We start from the raw sequence: 16,215 nt of genomic DNA, 5'->3' as shown, positions 1-16,215 counted from the left end.
AAACATGGAGTGTAGGCCTACAACAACTCAACTGTCTTTAAATCTGTTTTGGAATAAATGAAATATAAAGTTGTCAACGTTTTTGCGCTCGATCCACTTTAAAGTAATCTTCGATACGGTATCAGCTAAAATCCGGTCTGGATTCTATATTTCAGCCGAAACGAAAAAACCAAAGGGCGGTAAGAGGTATGTTCTTTAGACGGACCGCGAAAAAATATTGCGGCTAGGACTCGAACCTAATGTAGGCGATTTTACAGTTTAACATAAATTGAGAACTAAGATTACCGAAACGAAATTGCTAAAAGTGTCCTGAGCCTTTTTTTAGTCCGGCGTACGATCGACGCGAGGGAAGAGTCTGGACGACAAAAACGTGGATCAAATCATGACATCAGCGTTCGGTCTGCACTTTGGATCGACATCAGCCTGTTTGGCGCTTTATAAGGTACTTAGGTAGTCTGTGATAAGTTCGGATTGTGTTTCTGGCTCGCCTTGCCCTTGAGCTAATGTCTATTTATTAATTGATGAGACCTGTTTTTCTGGGATATTTTGCTTACTTTTTGGGGTACATACCTCATTTATGTCTTAACAGAATGCCAAAAATCGCGGACAACAACTGAATATCCGATATATTTCCAGTTCTGTACCAATTAGATGCATTGGCAAAAAGACTCCTTAAGTCCAATTGAATGAGAGAGAAAATCCTCCATTTTGTCAAATTTCTTGAATTTTTACATTGTCACCATGCCTACGAAATGAAGTTATTTTTCTTGTGGGGTCTCAACAACTAAATCAGGGTGGCGTAGGCATGGTAACAATGTTCAAATCCAAGAAATTTGACAAAATGGAGGATTTTCTCTCTCATTCAACTGGACTTAAGGAGTCTTTTTGCCAATCCATCTAATTGGTACAGAACTGGAAATATATCGGATATTCAGTTGATGTCCGCGATTTTTGGCATTCTGTTAAGACATAAATGAGGTATGTACCCCAAAAAGTAAGCAAAATATCCAAGAAAAACAGGTCTCATCAATTAATAAATAGACATTAGTCAGTAACCTGACTAATGTCTATTTCAACCTGACTTGTGTCTTGTTGTGAGAGCATTCCGGGTGGCCTAACTCGCTCATTTTTGGTAGTACATAGGCTACCTGATAAAGGTCTTAGTAGGACCAGAAAGGACTGGCAGTTGACCTAAATCATCATTTTTTAATCCATTAGAAACTGTATTGAAGGGTCATCCTTATTACCGAGATGATGTATTTTACCGAGATGAACCGAGATCAACCGAGATGAAGTTAAATATAACATATTTATTTATTCCTTATCGATTTTAACACTTGAAATCATGTTATATCAGTAATAAATACCTCCTAGAGTCATATTTTACATTTTTTTATTTAAAAAAATTTTGACTCAAAAAACGTAAACTCGGTTAGGAATAAAATTTCATTGAATTTGATTGATCGACGATCTCATCTTGGTAAAGTTAAAAGTTATTTTTCCAAAAATATCCGACAAAATATGTAAAATATGAACCCAGCAGGCATTTATTACTGATATAATATGATTTCAATGGTTAAAATCGATATGGAATAAATAAATATGTTATATTTAATATCATCTCGGTTCATCTCGGTTCATCTCGGTAAAATACATCATCTCGGTAATAAGGATGACCGGTATTGAAGGATATCCAAAAAGTCTTCACTGAGAGGGGTTAGGCCTAAATGAAGAGAAGTGACTTCATGATTTGAAAGTTTAACAATATGTTTCCATGCCTACGTATCAAACTTCAGTTGGTAGGCATGGAGACATATTGTTAAACTTTCAAATCATGGAGTCTCTTTTCTCTCATGAACCCCTCTCAATGCAGACTTTTAAGATATCCTTCTATACAGTTTAAAGTGGATTAAGAAATGAAGATTTAGGTCGACTGCCAATGCATTCTGGCACTAATAAGACTTTTATCAAGTAGGCCTATGTACCACCAAAACTGACTGAGCTAGGCCACCCGGAATGCTCTCAAGTCAGGTTGAAATAGATATTAGACTGTGGTTTAGTTTCACGATCGGATATTTTCACTAACCACAAAGGTGTTAAGCCCATCTGATTATAAAAAGCTAACCACCAACGATTAGGTAACTAACTAGCCTTGAGCCTGTCAACCGTCTGGCCGATTGATAATCATTCGTATGCTGATTAATGAGCTCAGACCACTATTCCAAAATCTTCTATATCCTAGGCCTAGTAAAAACAAGAAATTCGCGAGTTTAGTTCATATGTAAGCGCATAAATTCAGGAGAAATCCTGCTTATGGCTCATAGTAGTTAGTAACCTAATCGTTGGTGGTAAGCTTTTTATAATCGGATGAGCTTAGGCCTATTCCAACGTTAGGGATGACAAGGGCCAAAACACGGTTGAAAAAAGTAACACTTCAAAAATATATTTTTTATTCACTTCAGTCCACAATTAATGGCTTAAATCACAAACTCACACAGGTACCTTTTGAAATAATCCAATTCTATGTAGGCCTATGTTTCGAGCGATTAATCAACATTATTTTGAGAAATTAATTAATTTCTCCACCAATTACGCTATTGGCCACCATTTCTCTGTATTGCATACATGTGGCATGATAGACTAGGTGACCTACAAGGATTTACATAAAACTTTCAAAACGAAACGACAATTTTTATTTTTGATGGTTTTCCAACTTATATTTCAAATCTTCGTGTTTCCGTAATAAATAATGAAGAAATAAATTCTGGTTGAAGATAAATGTAAATAAGTGTTGATTTCTTAATTTTTTTAAATTTCTTCATTTCGTTTCGTTAGTTTGTGTTGTGGTCCTGGCCTCAGTCCACAGGTGCCAGCACCCTCTACACGTTTTCAAAATGGCCGCCGTCGAAGCGACGGAGATTTTCTCTCAACTTTACGGCCGATTTGCACATGGATTAAGATTGTCAGGTGAGGTGTTATAGGTATCAAACAAACTACGAATCTGTTGTGCGTTGATTACAACAAAAATTAGACGGACATCTTAAGAGACAATGAAATGCCAGGCAAATTACTTGTGAGTCAAAGTGACTCACGAAGATTTCATTGAAAAATGACCTTCCCATTCCTGACTGGTTTGTGAAAATATCCGATGGTGAAACTAAACCACAGTCCGGTTACTGACTAGGCTCATAGGCCAGCATCTTAGCTACGCATTGAAGTGGTTTTCGCCCCACATAGGCCTACCCAACCTAACTTTTGAAATAATCAAACCTTTAGAAAGGAGGGGTATCCCAGTACAGGTATGCCAGTACATCCGAGCCCAATATCTAGGGGAATCCCCCACCGTGTTTGGTACCCTTCATCTTCACCCGTTACGCTACCCCTACCCCCACTACGCTAAAGCTGTTCGCCGAACCCCTTGGCCTCACGAGTCGTTGGAGTCGTTAACTAGCCGACCAGAATCCAGTCGTACCAATCACAGCGCTTGTAACAAACGACTTCAGGCTTCTATTGGTTTTCCCGTTAAATGGACCAATCAGCGAACGTTTTACTGAACTAGGAAGTATTTCGGAAATTGATAGGCTTATAGGCCTATGACGTCATGCGCAACAGCGCCAGTAATGAAATCACGCTTCGTGAGGCCAGGGGGCTGGTGGAAGCGAGAATGGCGCTAAATTTAAACTGCAAAGAAATTAAAAATATCACAGAAATATATTGTGTTGATGTTGTTTATTTATCCACTATAGAGTTCCGATAAACAATTGGCTGTTAAGGATCAGTATCAGCGGGCGCGATGCCTTAAATAACAAGGGATGAAACGGCTTCGCTTTAGCCTGTGGCCGTATTGATGAGGCGGAAACCACTGCGCATGCGCGGCAACTTCCGAGTGCTAGTGAGCTGTCAATCAAACTATAGTATATATTGCTCCTCCTTATTACCAAGATGACGTATTTTACCGAAATGAACCGAGTTCAACCGAGATGACATGAAATAGGCCTATAACATATTTATTTATTCCTTATCGATTTTAACACTTGAAATCATATTATATCAGTAATAAATGCCTGCTGGAGTCACATTTTACATATTTTGTCGGATATTTTGTAGAAAAATAACTTTTAACTTCACCGAGATGTGATCGTCGATCAATGAAATTCAATGAAATTTTATTGCTCATCGAGATTACGTATTTGAAGTCAAAATTTTTTTTACAAAATATCTGGAAAAATATGTAAAATATGACTAGAAGTTATTTATTAGTGATATAACATGAGTATACATAACATATAACATGATATAACATTTCAAGTGTTAAAATCGATAAGGAATAAAACCTAAATATGCTATATTTCATGTCATCTCGGTACGTCATCTCGGTAATAAGAAGGACCCGTATATATTGCTGTCCACCATAGAATCAGTACACCTCCATTTTGAGCTATCTCCCGTAAATAAACGCTGATTTCGTTGTGAGATATTTGTCGTAGAGTGATCGTTATAGGCTCGTTGGAAGAAGAAAGTCTTCTAGTTTGTATTTAAGCTAATTTCATGTGAATCGGTTGAGGATTTTTGGAATTACAGTCGATTGAAGTGGAGAGGTCATTTTCAGATTGATGATTAATAATTGCCACCCTTGTTTTTTTATTATACAGGGATACTGGGGTTGGTCATTGATACTGGTTATATTCATTCACTATCAATTGTGACAAGTCCGTGTGATTTCAGTAGCCTGTAATTTCACTACTACTGGGCGAAATTAACGGATTAAGCAAAAATATATTTCGTGATTGGTTTTTCTTTAGGCCTATGTTGCGCAAAGTTGAAAGCCACGGGTTTCATATTTTTTTAGAAATTTAGGCCTACCAAAAAGTTTCAAAAATTCGATTTATTTGAGTGCGTTTTTTTATGCAGCATCTATAACTGTCAAAAATAACACATGTGAAAATTCAATGCTATTTGCCTCGGAAGAACTTTAGGCTATATTGCCAAGATCCGACGCTTGGTTCGGTATTTATGGGCTTTCAAAGACAAAACCCCTCAAAATCTTGCTTCTATAAAATTTGTGTTGACCCGGTTTCGACTTCCATCATGACGTCATCATATCGAATTAGGTGATCAGCTGGTGCGCGTTATTTCACAAACAAAATGACGGCACGATTGAATAGGTTGATAGGCCACACAGCTGATTTACTGATATAGTGATAGCATCAGATTTTTTGAGATGAGTCTGATATATACACGACTGGAATACTTGTTTTATCATCATTAATTGAAGCATTAGTGATCCATTTTGGAGCCTGATTATTAGTATTAGTTTGTTAACTGCGGCACAGTGATGAGCGTTCGCTTTGAAAACAGTCGTGTACAGTCACTGATTGACTGATACAGTGATATCAGATTTTTAGAGATGTGTCTGATATACACACGACTGGAGTAGGCCTACTTGTTTTAATATCATCATTAATTGAAGCATCAGCAATCCATTTTGGAGCCTCATTATTAGTATTAGTTTGTTAACTGTGACACAGTGATGAGCGTTCGTGTTGAAAACAGTCGTGTGCAGTCGCGTAGGCAATATCGACTTATACTCTCGTTTTCACTGCATGTATGTATCAGTTATAGAGTACGCGCACCAAGGTGTAGGTCGCGCGTAACAACGATTTGTCTGAGTGAAGATGTTAAACCAGGTCAGTCGATAAACTTTGTTTCATCAGTAACCGGCACTGGCCTCAAATTTGAAGAACTTGGGAGCTTCTGTCCTGATTGGTCCGTATATGATAATGAAAAACCTCTGATGAAACCCAATTTTTCGAAGATTTCATTCTCATTAAAAGTTCACACTGACCAAAATTGAGTCCTTTATATATTTTAAGCCCACTTGGGACTTAAATCCCAGCGGGCTATTGCGTTGACTTTTCATCCGTCCGTTCGTACGTCCGTCTGTCCGTCCGTAGATGGAATCCATTTATTTTGGGAAGTTTTGAAGACACTCCAATGTAATGTCTTGATACTTGGTTTTAAGTTAATCGCGTGTATGAGGCAAATTCAAATGTTCTATATTTCTCCATACCGTCCTTCTCAAAAAGTGTAGTTTACATCCGGGATACATGGGCATTGGCTAAATCGCGGCAACGAAAATGACGGTCACGGACGACTTTCGTCGAAACTTGCGGGCCGCGTCGCGCGGGTAGTTTAAATACGTGAATGAAGGATAACAAAATGATTTTGTGTAATTTTCAGAATATTTACAAAGAATATTCACAAAATATTGTCAAAAAATGTTATTTTAAGTTCGTATTCTCCGTAGAAACCGATTGGAAGACTGGATTCGAATCCCACAAAAAGCACAGTCCCTTAGCAACGGGTTGAATTTTTTAGAATAACAAGCGCGCCGGTTTCACAGTATCACTAAGGGTCGAGTCCCAGAGAATAATGCGCACACGTGGTCCGCGTGTTACAAAATGACCGTCCTGCTCCACACAAGTAAGCTTACTGAATAATTAACCCAAAATTTTGCCAATCCCTGGGAGTAAAATGCCGTGCGTTTTTTAACATATCTTTTTGTGTTTTTTACTCCCGTTTTTCAAACGCTATTCCCCTTTTCCGTTTCGAGTAAAATTCTTATACGCTATAATCCGTATTTAAAATACCCTTGTTCCATTAATTCCGTACCCATGCAACCCGTTGTAATACCTAGGAACAAATCTTTAGTGTAAAACATATAAAACTATTGAAGCCATGAGATATAATGTAGAAATTTGACGTTTTTAACTACAGAAAAATTTATTTTCGTGTAATCGATAAAACAATTGGCTCTCAATATGTAATCAACATTCCCAAACTCCCACGTTGTTTTTCGCAGAAAATGATTTTTAGCCCACTTGGGACTTTAGTTCCAACGGGCTATTGCGTTCACTTTTCGTCCGTCGTAGCGTCCGTCGTAGCGTCCGTCCGTCCGTAGACGGAATCCAGTTATTTTGGGAAGTTTTGAAGACGCTTCAAGGTAACGTCTTGATATTTGGGTTACACATGTATCTACTCTAGACACATCTTCAGCCCAAAAACTGGCCCTGTCAGAATCAAGATGGCCGACTGGCAGCCATTGTTGTTCGCCAAAATCAACACTTTTTATACATTTTTGAACTTTTTGAGGGAAATTTTGAAGACGCTTTGATCAATTACCTTGATCTTTTGGATGTATGAGAATCCCCCCAGGGCCCATGAGCATAACAAAAATTGGGTTGATCAGACTCAAGATGACCGTCCTATGACCTTTTTTAGTGCCCAAAAATGTCAATTTTGGCCCGAATTCTGAGTCCTGTAGCTCCCTACTGGTTTTGCCATTTCTCATTGCAATTTGTGATGGGTATTTATGGAAAGGGATGTTTTACCTTAGACAGGTATTTTTCATCATCAGCCAATTATGACGCAATTGGCGGCCATCTTGGTGTCACCAGTACTCATTCGTAAGTGGGAAAAAGTTTTTCCACATTATATTGATACCTCAGCATATTTTGCTAACACAATCAATTAGAAAGTTGTAGCTCATAATGTGTTCTATGATTGTGGTGAGTTTCAAGGTAATTGGATTTCGTATATGGCCACCAGGGGGCGTTGAATAATACAATATCTTCGCATTTCATTATTATATTCGTACCTATGCATATTTTTTAACCACAATCAATTGGAAAGTTGTAGCTCATGACATCATCTATGATTGTTGCGAGTTTTAAGGACATTAGTTTTTCTATATGGTCACCAGGGGGCGTTGAATAATAGAATAACTTAGTATTTCCTTATTATATTGGTTCCTAGGCATATTTTGTTACCATGATCAAAGTTGTAGTTCATGACATGTTCTACGATTGTTGTGAGTTTCGAGGTCATTGGGTTTTCAATATGGTCACCAGGGGGCATTGAATAGTAGAATAACTTAGTATTTCCATATTAAATTGGTAACGAGGCATATTTTGTTATCACAATCAATTACAAAATCGTAGCTGCTGACATGCTATGATTGTGGTGAGTTTCAAGGTCATTGGTTTTTGTATATGGTCACCAGGGGGCGTTGAATATTGAAATTGTTAGATTGTTGAGCATTTGGAACCACTTCCCAAGTGGGCATGGTGTCCCTGGACCCCTAGTTTTTTGCTCTTTGTACAAAGCCATGCCAATGACACCAACCAACCATACACTTGTTACAGACTGGGCACAATTCGGTAGGCTAGATGGGGAACTAGCAATCACGCAAGTATTTGAGAGTTCCATCCATCAGGAACAAGGCAGTTTAACCTTATTAAGGAATAATTCTATAGTTTATTCTATGTTTACTTCATCTTATTGAGTGACACAAATTAATTACTGATAAGTACTTACTAGAGCTAAACTGTTATATTAATCAAATACTCAAACATGTTGATTATGATTAGGCACATATTTACATATTTGATAATATTCTATCCCATTTGATACAGTAAAACAGTATTTCATCTATTAAGCAAGACAGTAATAGATTGATGAAAATTTCGATGTCAAATGAAATGTGTTAACAGTTCTTATATAGAATTTTGATGAGATGATAGCCATATACCCTATCAGTCACTAAAATTCCTTAAAAGCGCATACTAAGCATCAATGTATATAAACATTATTGTTATTGTATGAGTTTAACGGCATCAAAAATAACTGAAAATCTGATTAGGTCAGCAAATAAATGTGCACCAATGACATATGACAGGGTATCATACTTTGACAGGATTCAAACTTGAATAGTTGAATAGTTTGGATGAATACAGTCAACCTCGGTTAATCCGTCTGCGGTTAAACCGTATAATTGCTTATTCCGTATAAATAAATTGGTCCCGTTTTTCAGTAAACTCAAGTTAATCCATCAATGTCATTGTCGCAAGCTTCATTTAATACTCCATTGACTTCAGAAGTGAGGTCGAGTTAATTTTTGTCCAGATGCTATTATTTGTCAATGAGCAAAAATCTCGCCCTCGAGTATATAGGGCTATGTATACACTATATGCGAATTATCTGTACTAGACGCACGATGGCTACAGTGACAAATAAACGTAAGGCTGGTCATTCCTCAAAAACTTAGGAAAAATATGAGATTCTGAAATTTATGGAAAAGAATCCAGGGATAAAGAAGAAAGATGTCGCGTTGAAGTTTGACATGAAACCTCAAACTTTCAATGATGTGGTGAAGAGTAAGGAAAAAATCTTATCAAATGATAGAAAATTCTCATAGCCGAAAGGGTGTGATAAAACGTGCAAGAAAGCCTACATTCAGAGATGTCGATACTGCGCTAATCTTGTGGTTTCGTCAAAAGTCTTCGCATCCCGATTTAAGGATTGATGGTGATATGCTACTAGAGAAGGCCCGTTATTTTGCTCAAGAGTTCTCGTATGTTGAAGTAATCACGGCCAGTTGGATCGACAGGTTCAACAAACGCCACAGAATTGTGCAAGAACAGAAATCGGGAGAGTCCGGTGGTGTCGATTCAGCTATTGTTGACGAATGGAAAAATGGCAAACTGAAGGAATACGAACCGAACGATATCTATAATGCGGATGAAACCGGACTCTTTTGGCAGATGCTCCCAGAAAAAACTTCACTGGGCTTCATGGGTCAAAAGAATCATGGGAATAAGCAAGCTAAAACAAGAATTACTGTTTTGGTCGCATCCAATATGACCGGTATGGACAAATTGCCGCGGGCATTTAAAAATGTTCGACACCTGCCAAACGAATATGATGCCAATAATGAAGCATGGATGACAGCTTCATTATTTGAAAAATGGCTGCGAAAATTAGATAGACGAATGATGCTTGAGAGAAGGAAGATTGCCATGGTTGTTGACAACTGTAGCGCACATCCAACCAAATATTGAATTGGACAATATAGAACTTGTTTTTCTGCCACTAAATACTACCAGTGTCACCCAGCCAATGGATGCCGGTATAATAAAAAATTTGAAACTCCATTATCGTCACATCCTAGCAGCTAGACGTCTCAATGCGCCCGAGATAAACGCTGATGTCCCTTTTAAGTGGAATATATTGAATGCTATGTTTGCAATTCGATCAGCATGGCGAAAGGTGGAGAGAGAAACTGTGGTAAGTTGTTATCAAAATGCTGGATTTAAACTAGTTTCAACATTGACATCATCTGACACCGAAAACGCTGGTGCAGATCACTCACTTGCTGTGATTCCCGGTGAAACTGAGACTAATTTCCGTAATATTTGGAGCCAAATGTCAAATATTTATCGCAACTAAAGGTGACAATACCGCCGACGTCAGTGATGATGATTTAACTATCGAAGAGATGCATCTGTCTCCACCAAATAGAAGCGTAATGGTGCTCTAGATGTCATAAGAAGATTTGCGGTGACGTGTGAAAGCAAATTTGCCACACATTCTATGTTGGAAACTGCTTCTAAACTAGAAAACCTATTAGTTGCCGAGGTTCCAACACTAATTCGAAAGACAATGCCTGATTTCTTCCTTGTAGAGTTTGACGATAATTAAACATTAAGTTTATAAACGCTGCAGTGATGATGAATGAAACGTGTACACGCGCAGTCAAGGAATAAATTCAGTTTGAAATAAATCTACCGAGAAATTGGAATGTTCTGTTTGTAACTAAATTATTGGACTTTCGTTAAACAGCAGAGATTCTTGTTGCAGAGATGGTCACTTTTAAATCATCCTTCTGGAGCTAAACATTTCTATACAGCCATAAATTTACAACACATGCACTTTCTGGTATGTTAATGTGTTTACAACAAACGCATCGATATCAATGAAAATGATGAAATGACAAGTCTAATACAGTGGAACCTCGTTCCAACGTCCTCGGAACTAACGAACCATCGCTTGTTACGTCCCCGGCCAAATCCTTCTCATTTACAGTTATAGGCCTATTTCATTGGAAACAACGACCCCTTTACTAACGAACTTTCGGTTATAATAACCTTAGTTTTGGAGTCCTATTTCATATTTTCATCGGTTCAAACGATTGCTAAGCCACGATCAATCACACTTGTTTATTTATTGTCAGTTTTAAACCGAGAGACAGTGTTGCTTTATTTATCTTAGATTAGTGATACAGATTAACGATGTGTTGCTGGCTTAAACAATTTGTAGTACGGTAGTTGGTAATTTTTTCAGCCTGTTTACAGTGATATGCTCACGTGCTTAATGTAAACGTACTTCGCAAAACAATTGAGACCATCTTTTCAAAATGTTATCAGACTCAGATATTGGATAATTTGAAAATGTTTGGTTTTTTAACTGTGTGATTACTTGAGAAATTTTCATACTGGTACTCGCCGGCAGATGTAACTGACTGTTTCAAGTGAATTTGATAGAAGAATCCTCTGCAGTGAAATTGTTTAATCCAATTAATGCAGCAATTAATGCGAAGATAAATGCTAAACAAAATACATGTACTTTTATTCTAGAAAGTTATAAGGAAATTCTATGGACTTCAGATTTCGGAATAATATCTTTGATAAGTCCTGCAATAATTTCTCAATCACTGAAATTATATTCCAACGTATATTCTGCTGCAAGTTCAACCCCTCCTCCTTCTCTATCCTTCATCCAGTGGTTGACTTCTTGTATGATGTAAATTTCTTCTCCTTATTTGCAAAAACATCTCCCATGTATATGCTGAAATGAATAACCAGGTAAATATTAATTACATGATATTTTAAGCCAGCTCATCTCGCTACTCATTCTCATCAATCCATCGATGTCGATGAACACAAGGAATTAACTTTCAATTGGAGAACATTTGCAAATTGAAAGGTCCCTGCTTTTTCAACCTGACATATATATATATAAATATATTATATATATATATATAAAAGTTAGTAGTTTTACCTACCATGCCACCTCAGCAGTCAAGCCATCGTCGATCAACTTTGAGAAGAGCTTACACAGATTAGCAGGTGTGATGTTGGAAACCATGCACTCATTGACTGACGAATCAAATTCCAAGTTTGAACACATTTCCTCAATTTTATTAATTTACACCACACTTAAAAACTGAAACTAAACAATAGCAAATATCTTACATTTATATCTTGATTTTCTCATTTCTATTTAATAGCAAAAATGTACATTACTTACGGCTCACAAGCCTTTTTCCTAACCAGTTTGACTAACAGGAACACAAGGTGTCACTCCAAATTCTCAAACACACACTGAACTCTATACTGAAAATCATACCACACACACACACACACACACACACACACACACAAATCCTCACATTTCACGCACCATAAACTATATCATACATACTATACACAAATCATTGATAACCCTTATACCCAGTATTCATGTCTATAATATGAGGTATTTACACGTTTAAAAACCATGACCACGTCACAGCAGGCACACACCCAACTGTCCTTCCATCTGACATTTTAACCAGCATAGCGTAGCTGTCATAGTCATTTTCTTGTTCTCCCTCAGTCTTTAGTAGCATCCCCGGGGAGGGACGCAAACGAAAAATGTGATACCCTTTGGTCGACCAGTTAGCTCGTAATGTTGACATCGCAGTAATGGCAGTGCTACTGCGATTTATCCATACACACGTACCTTATACATGTACGTGTATTACACATGTGTTCAACCCATGAATTTGCCACTCAAAGTTACCAGCGTGCATATCTGAATTTTTACAGGGTTTGCATAAATTTATATTTTATTTCATGATTAATCCAGTTGTCAATTAGCTATTCATGGCCTGACAGTATTTATGTTTAAATGGTCCTACTCTACTGAAACCAGTTGGTTTGTGTTTCAACATACCAGGGGAGGGGATGTTTTCCTCTCATGTATAAATGATGTCAAACGGATTGGATACTATGAACTTTATTTGGCCCCCAACGGTTCATTTGAATGTGGTTCTACTATAGCAGTGGTCCGCGGTTTGAGACATAACTGATAAACCGGCTATTATACGGATTGTGCACTGAAATCATAGTTTATACGGATAATAGTTAATTCGTATCAAATACGGATTATCTGTTATCCATACATCACTTAATCTGTACTAAAAAGCTCAGTCCCTAGTGATATGGATTAACCGAGGTTGACTGTATAAGGGCTTTAAGATAACACTGAAAAAAATCTATCAAATGGAAAAATACACTTACCATTAAAATCAGAAAATATCCATATTCCACTTGTAAGCCAGCTTTTCTAAAAGTTTTCTGTGAAACAACAAAGTTGTATAGTGTTTGTCATGACTAGTTATATTAGATAAAACACATTTGCGAAGGTCTTTTTGAATTTGATGATATGTCGAGTGAACTAAAGATTGCACTGCATGTTCCGACCGGCGTAATTTATCCGCATTTAATGTCATGAAAGTTTTACTAAGTTTACCTCGATGACGAAGCTCATCATATCTGGCGGCGCATTCGGCAGGCCCAAGTACCTCAATCAACAACTTCCCCCATGATTGTAAACAAAAATTCAAAACTTTAGTTTCATTTTTATAAGATATGAAAATATGTTAGGCCTAGAAGCTAATTACCTGATGTACTTCTGATGGGGAAGGTATCCGTTTTATTTGTCAAACTGGGTCTCCTGGTTCCAACTTACTACTGCTAACCAACTGTCTACTAAATTTTTTGAATTTCCCACAAAAAAATAATGATTCGGATTTTGATCAGAAGAGGGTGCAATGACCCAACCAGTCAGCTATTAGCTATTTTGATCATCAGGGGGAGGCACTTTCTATTAATCAAACTCAATTTTAGATGACATACCTGATTTGATATATTTATTTCCTCCTCTTGTTCTTTTTCGGTGTCGGGTTGTGCACTTTGTTCTATTGTACTTGCCGGTAATGTTTCATGATCCTGAAAAACCAAAGTTTCAATAGAGCTTTTATCGCTACAGTTTGAAAGTTTTTTGAATAATCTTTCAAGAAAGATAACTTAAATTCGGGGTTTGTGCTTCTAATTGAACATTTTGAGTTTGTTCATTTTCGTCATAACCGATCTCCGCCTGAAACAAATAGCATTTCACGTAAATATAGGTTCAATTCAAAAAAGCTTGAACAACTTTATTTCTTGAAATGCAGCAAACCTACGTCATTTTCTAAGCCTGAATCATGAAAATGAATCTCTCCGGATCCACAAAGCTGGGATATCAAATACGCCCTCTGCAAGTATAAAAGAAAGAAAGGATTATTCAACAAATTAATTTTTAGTTTTGATAAGATAAATCTAAGTATATCTACATGTACATGTATATGATATTTGGGCTCTTCACACACCTAGACTCTTCTCAACACAATTATGCCAGTATTTGTTGATTATATCAGATTCTTGATGGTCTGGCACCTACGGAATGACATCAATGACGGTCCTTCCGGTTTAAAATCATCGTGATCGTCACCATCAAAGAAAATAATATCGTCGCCATTCCAACTCCACCAGACACCTTCACCACAGTTAAGAAAATCAGAAAGTCGTTTTATATGGTGCATTGATTTCGTGACAAGAAAATCTAGAGTTCAACGATTCAATATCTCTGGCTACTTTCGATATATTTCCAAAAGTATGTTGTAGGCTTTGCAAGCCTCTTTTGCGGAGAATATCTTTCGCTCCAAGTCTAATAAAAACAACCATGGCTAAATGATCACTTTGATAATTTTTACTGTTCGTTGTATTTCCAATTTGATGAAACATTGCTTCCTGTTGTTCCGTGTTGCGCAAAATAAGTGATATGATTCACAGTTGACGCAGTGCTTCGACTGTCACATTATGGAAATATATACCATTTAATTTGCGGACTGTGTGTTTCTGAGGTATTCCCATAACTTTCTACATTGATAAAGCATTTTCATTAATTAGATTATAGAACTGTAGAATAAGTCTTGGCGAATGATTGTTTTCGGATATATATATACAACGGTTAATTAAAACAAGCGTTTTAAGTAATTGTTCCATATCTGTGCTAACAAGATCCTGTGAATATAAACGATTCATAACGCGATAAAGAGAAATAACGGCTTCTCTACAGTCACATCCACAATGACATTTTTGCTCGAAAATAATGCATTGTACGCAGCACAATATAATTTCTTAGGCAAGTGAAGTTGAAGCTCGAGTAAAACATTCTTAGAATGTTCTTTACACGTATGAAGAGGTTCACAACCAAGACCGTACGTATCCAAATTCATAGAACATAGTGTTTCGCGATGATTAAAAAATAATACAGATGGCACACGCTGAATAACTGAAAGTTCATCACGTAATAAATCGGTTAGATTGCTCTTGGTTGAGTTTTCATCATATTGAATATAACGGCGGTCTAGCTCAAGTTTTAAATTTTCCTTAGAAACATTCGAAAATGGATTTGTTATTCTGTTCGCTTGAAGTGAACTAAGTGTAGATATAATTACAGTGCGTATCCGTTCATCGGCCGATATATATTTAGCATTCAATGCAGCAGGTAAAAAGCTAAATAATTTCGCATTCAATTTACAATTAACCCTTTCAGTGTGTCTACACTGCAGTGCGGTGTACAAATCAGTGATGGATTTTGCTAGTGCACCACAGTGCGGTGTATTGATTTAATTATTAATTACTAATTATCTCTCTTGAAAGATGGCAGCACCAGTCAAACATAGTGAAATATTAGTAACTAACGATATACAGCGCCAGGGTGTAGACACACTATAGTGCTATTCCCGTTATTCAACACACTGGGGTGGAATTTTTCAGAATTCTCAAATTATCTTCAGCACTATAGGGTATTAATTAGCCAGCACTGAAAGGGTTAACACACGGAAAATGTCCACCTTTTTGATGTCCAAATTCAAACTGTTGAGCCCGTGAATCTCCATGGAAAAAGTGTATGATATCACGAACTGTAGTCCCATCGGGAAGATTTCTTTTAAACATTCCTGTCAAGCAGTGGTAAAAGCAAGCTGATCTTTCTCATTGGCACGACAACAACCAAATATATATAACATTGGCTTTTCTACAACAGCTTGCACATCAATAGATTTTCCGGTTTTAAGTAAATATTCCTCATCAGTTAGAAAAAATACAGGGTCATAAATGGAAGAAACAGTATGTAATATATGTTAACGCTCGCATTCGTACTTTCATCATGCCATATTATCAGGTGGCCAATCCTGACCAAATCAACGAGGAGTTGTTTAAGAGCATC

General features: G+C 37.1%; 1 protein-coding gene across 3 annotated transcripts in view; it reads left to right on the top strand.

Moving 5' to 3' along the window:
• Positions 1-298: 298 nt before the first annotated feature.
• LOC141901467 (heat shock 70 kDa protein 14-like) overlaps positions 299-16,215 on the top strand; it is a 155,791-nt gene continuing 139,874 nt past the window's right edge. For all 3 annotated transcript variants that reach the window (XM_074788714.1, XM_074788715.1, XM_074788713.1), the window contains exon 1: positions 299-442. In XM_074788714.1, coding sequence (XP_074644815.1) covers positions 383-442 — 60 coding nt within the window. In that variant the 5' untranslated portion in view covers positions 299-382. The remainder of the gene's footprint in view (positions 443-16,215) is intronic.

Source organism: Tubulanus polymorphus, chromosome 3 (genome assembly GCF_964204645.1).
Source record: "Tubulanus polymorphus chromosome 3, tnTubPoly1.2, whole genome shotgun sequence".
Classification (NCBI taxonomy): domain Eukaryota; kingdom Metazoa; phylum Nemertea; class Palaeonemertea; order Tubulaniformes; family Tubulanidae; genus Tubulanus; species Tubulanus polymorphus.
Note: the sequence above shows the minus strand (reverse complement) of the source record. Positions and strands in the feature narration are given on the sequence as shown.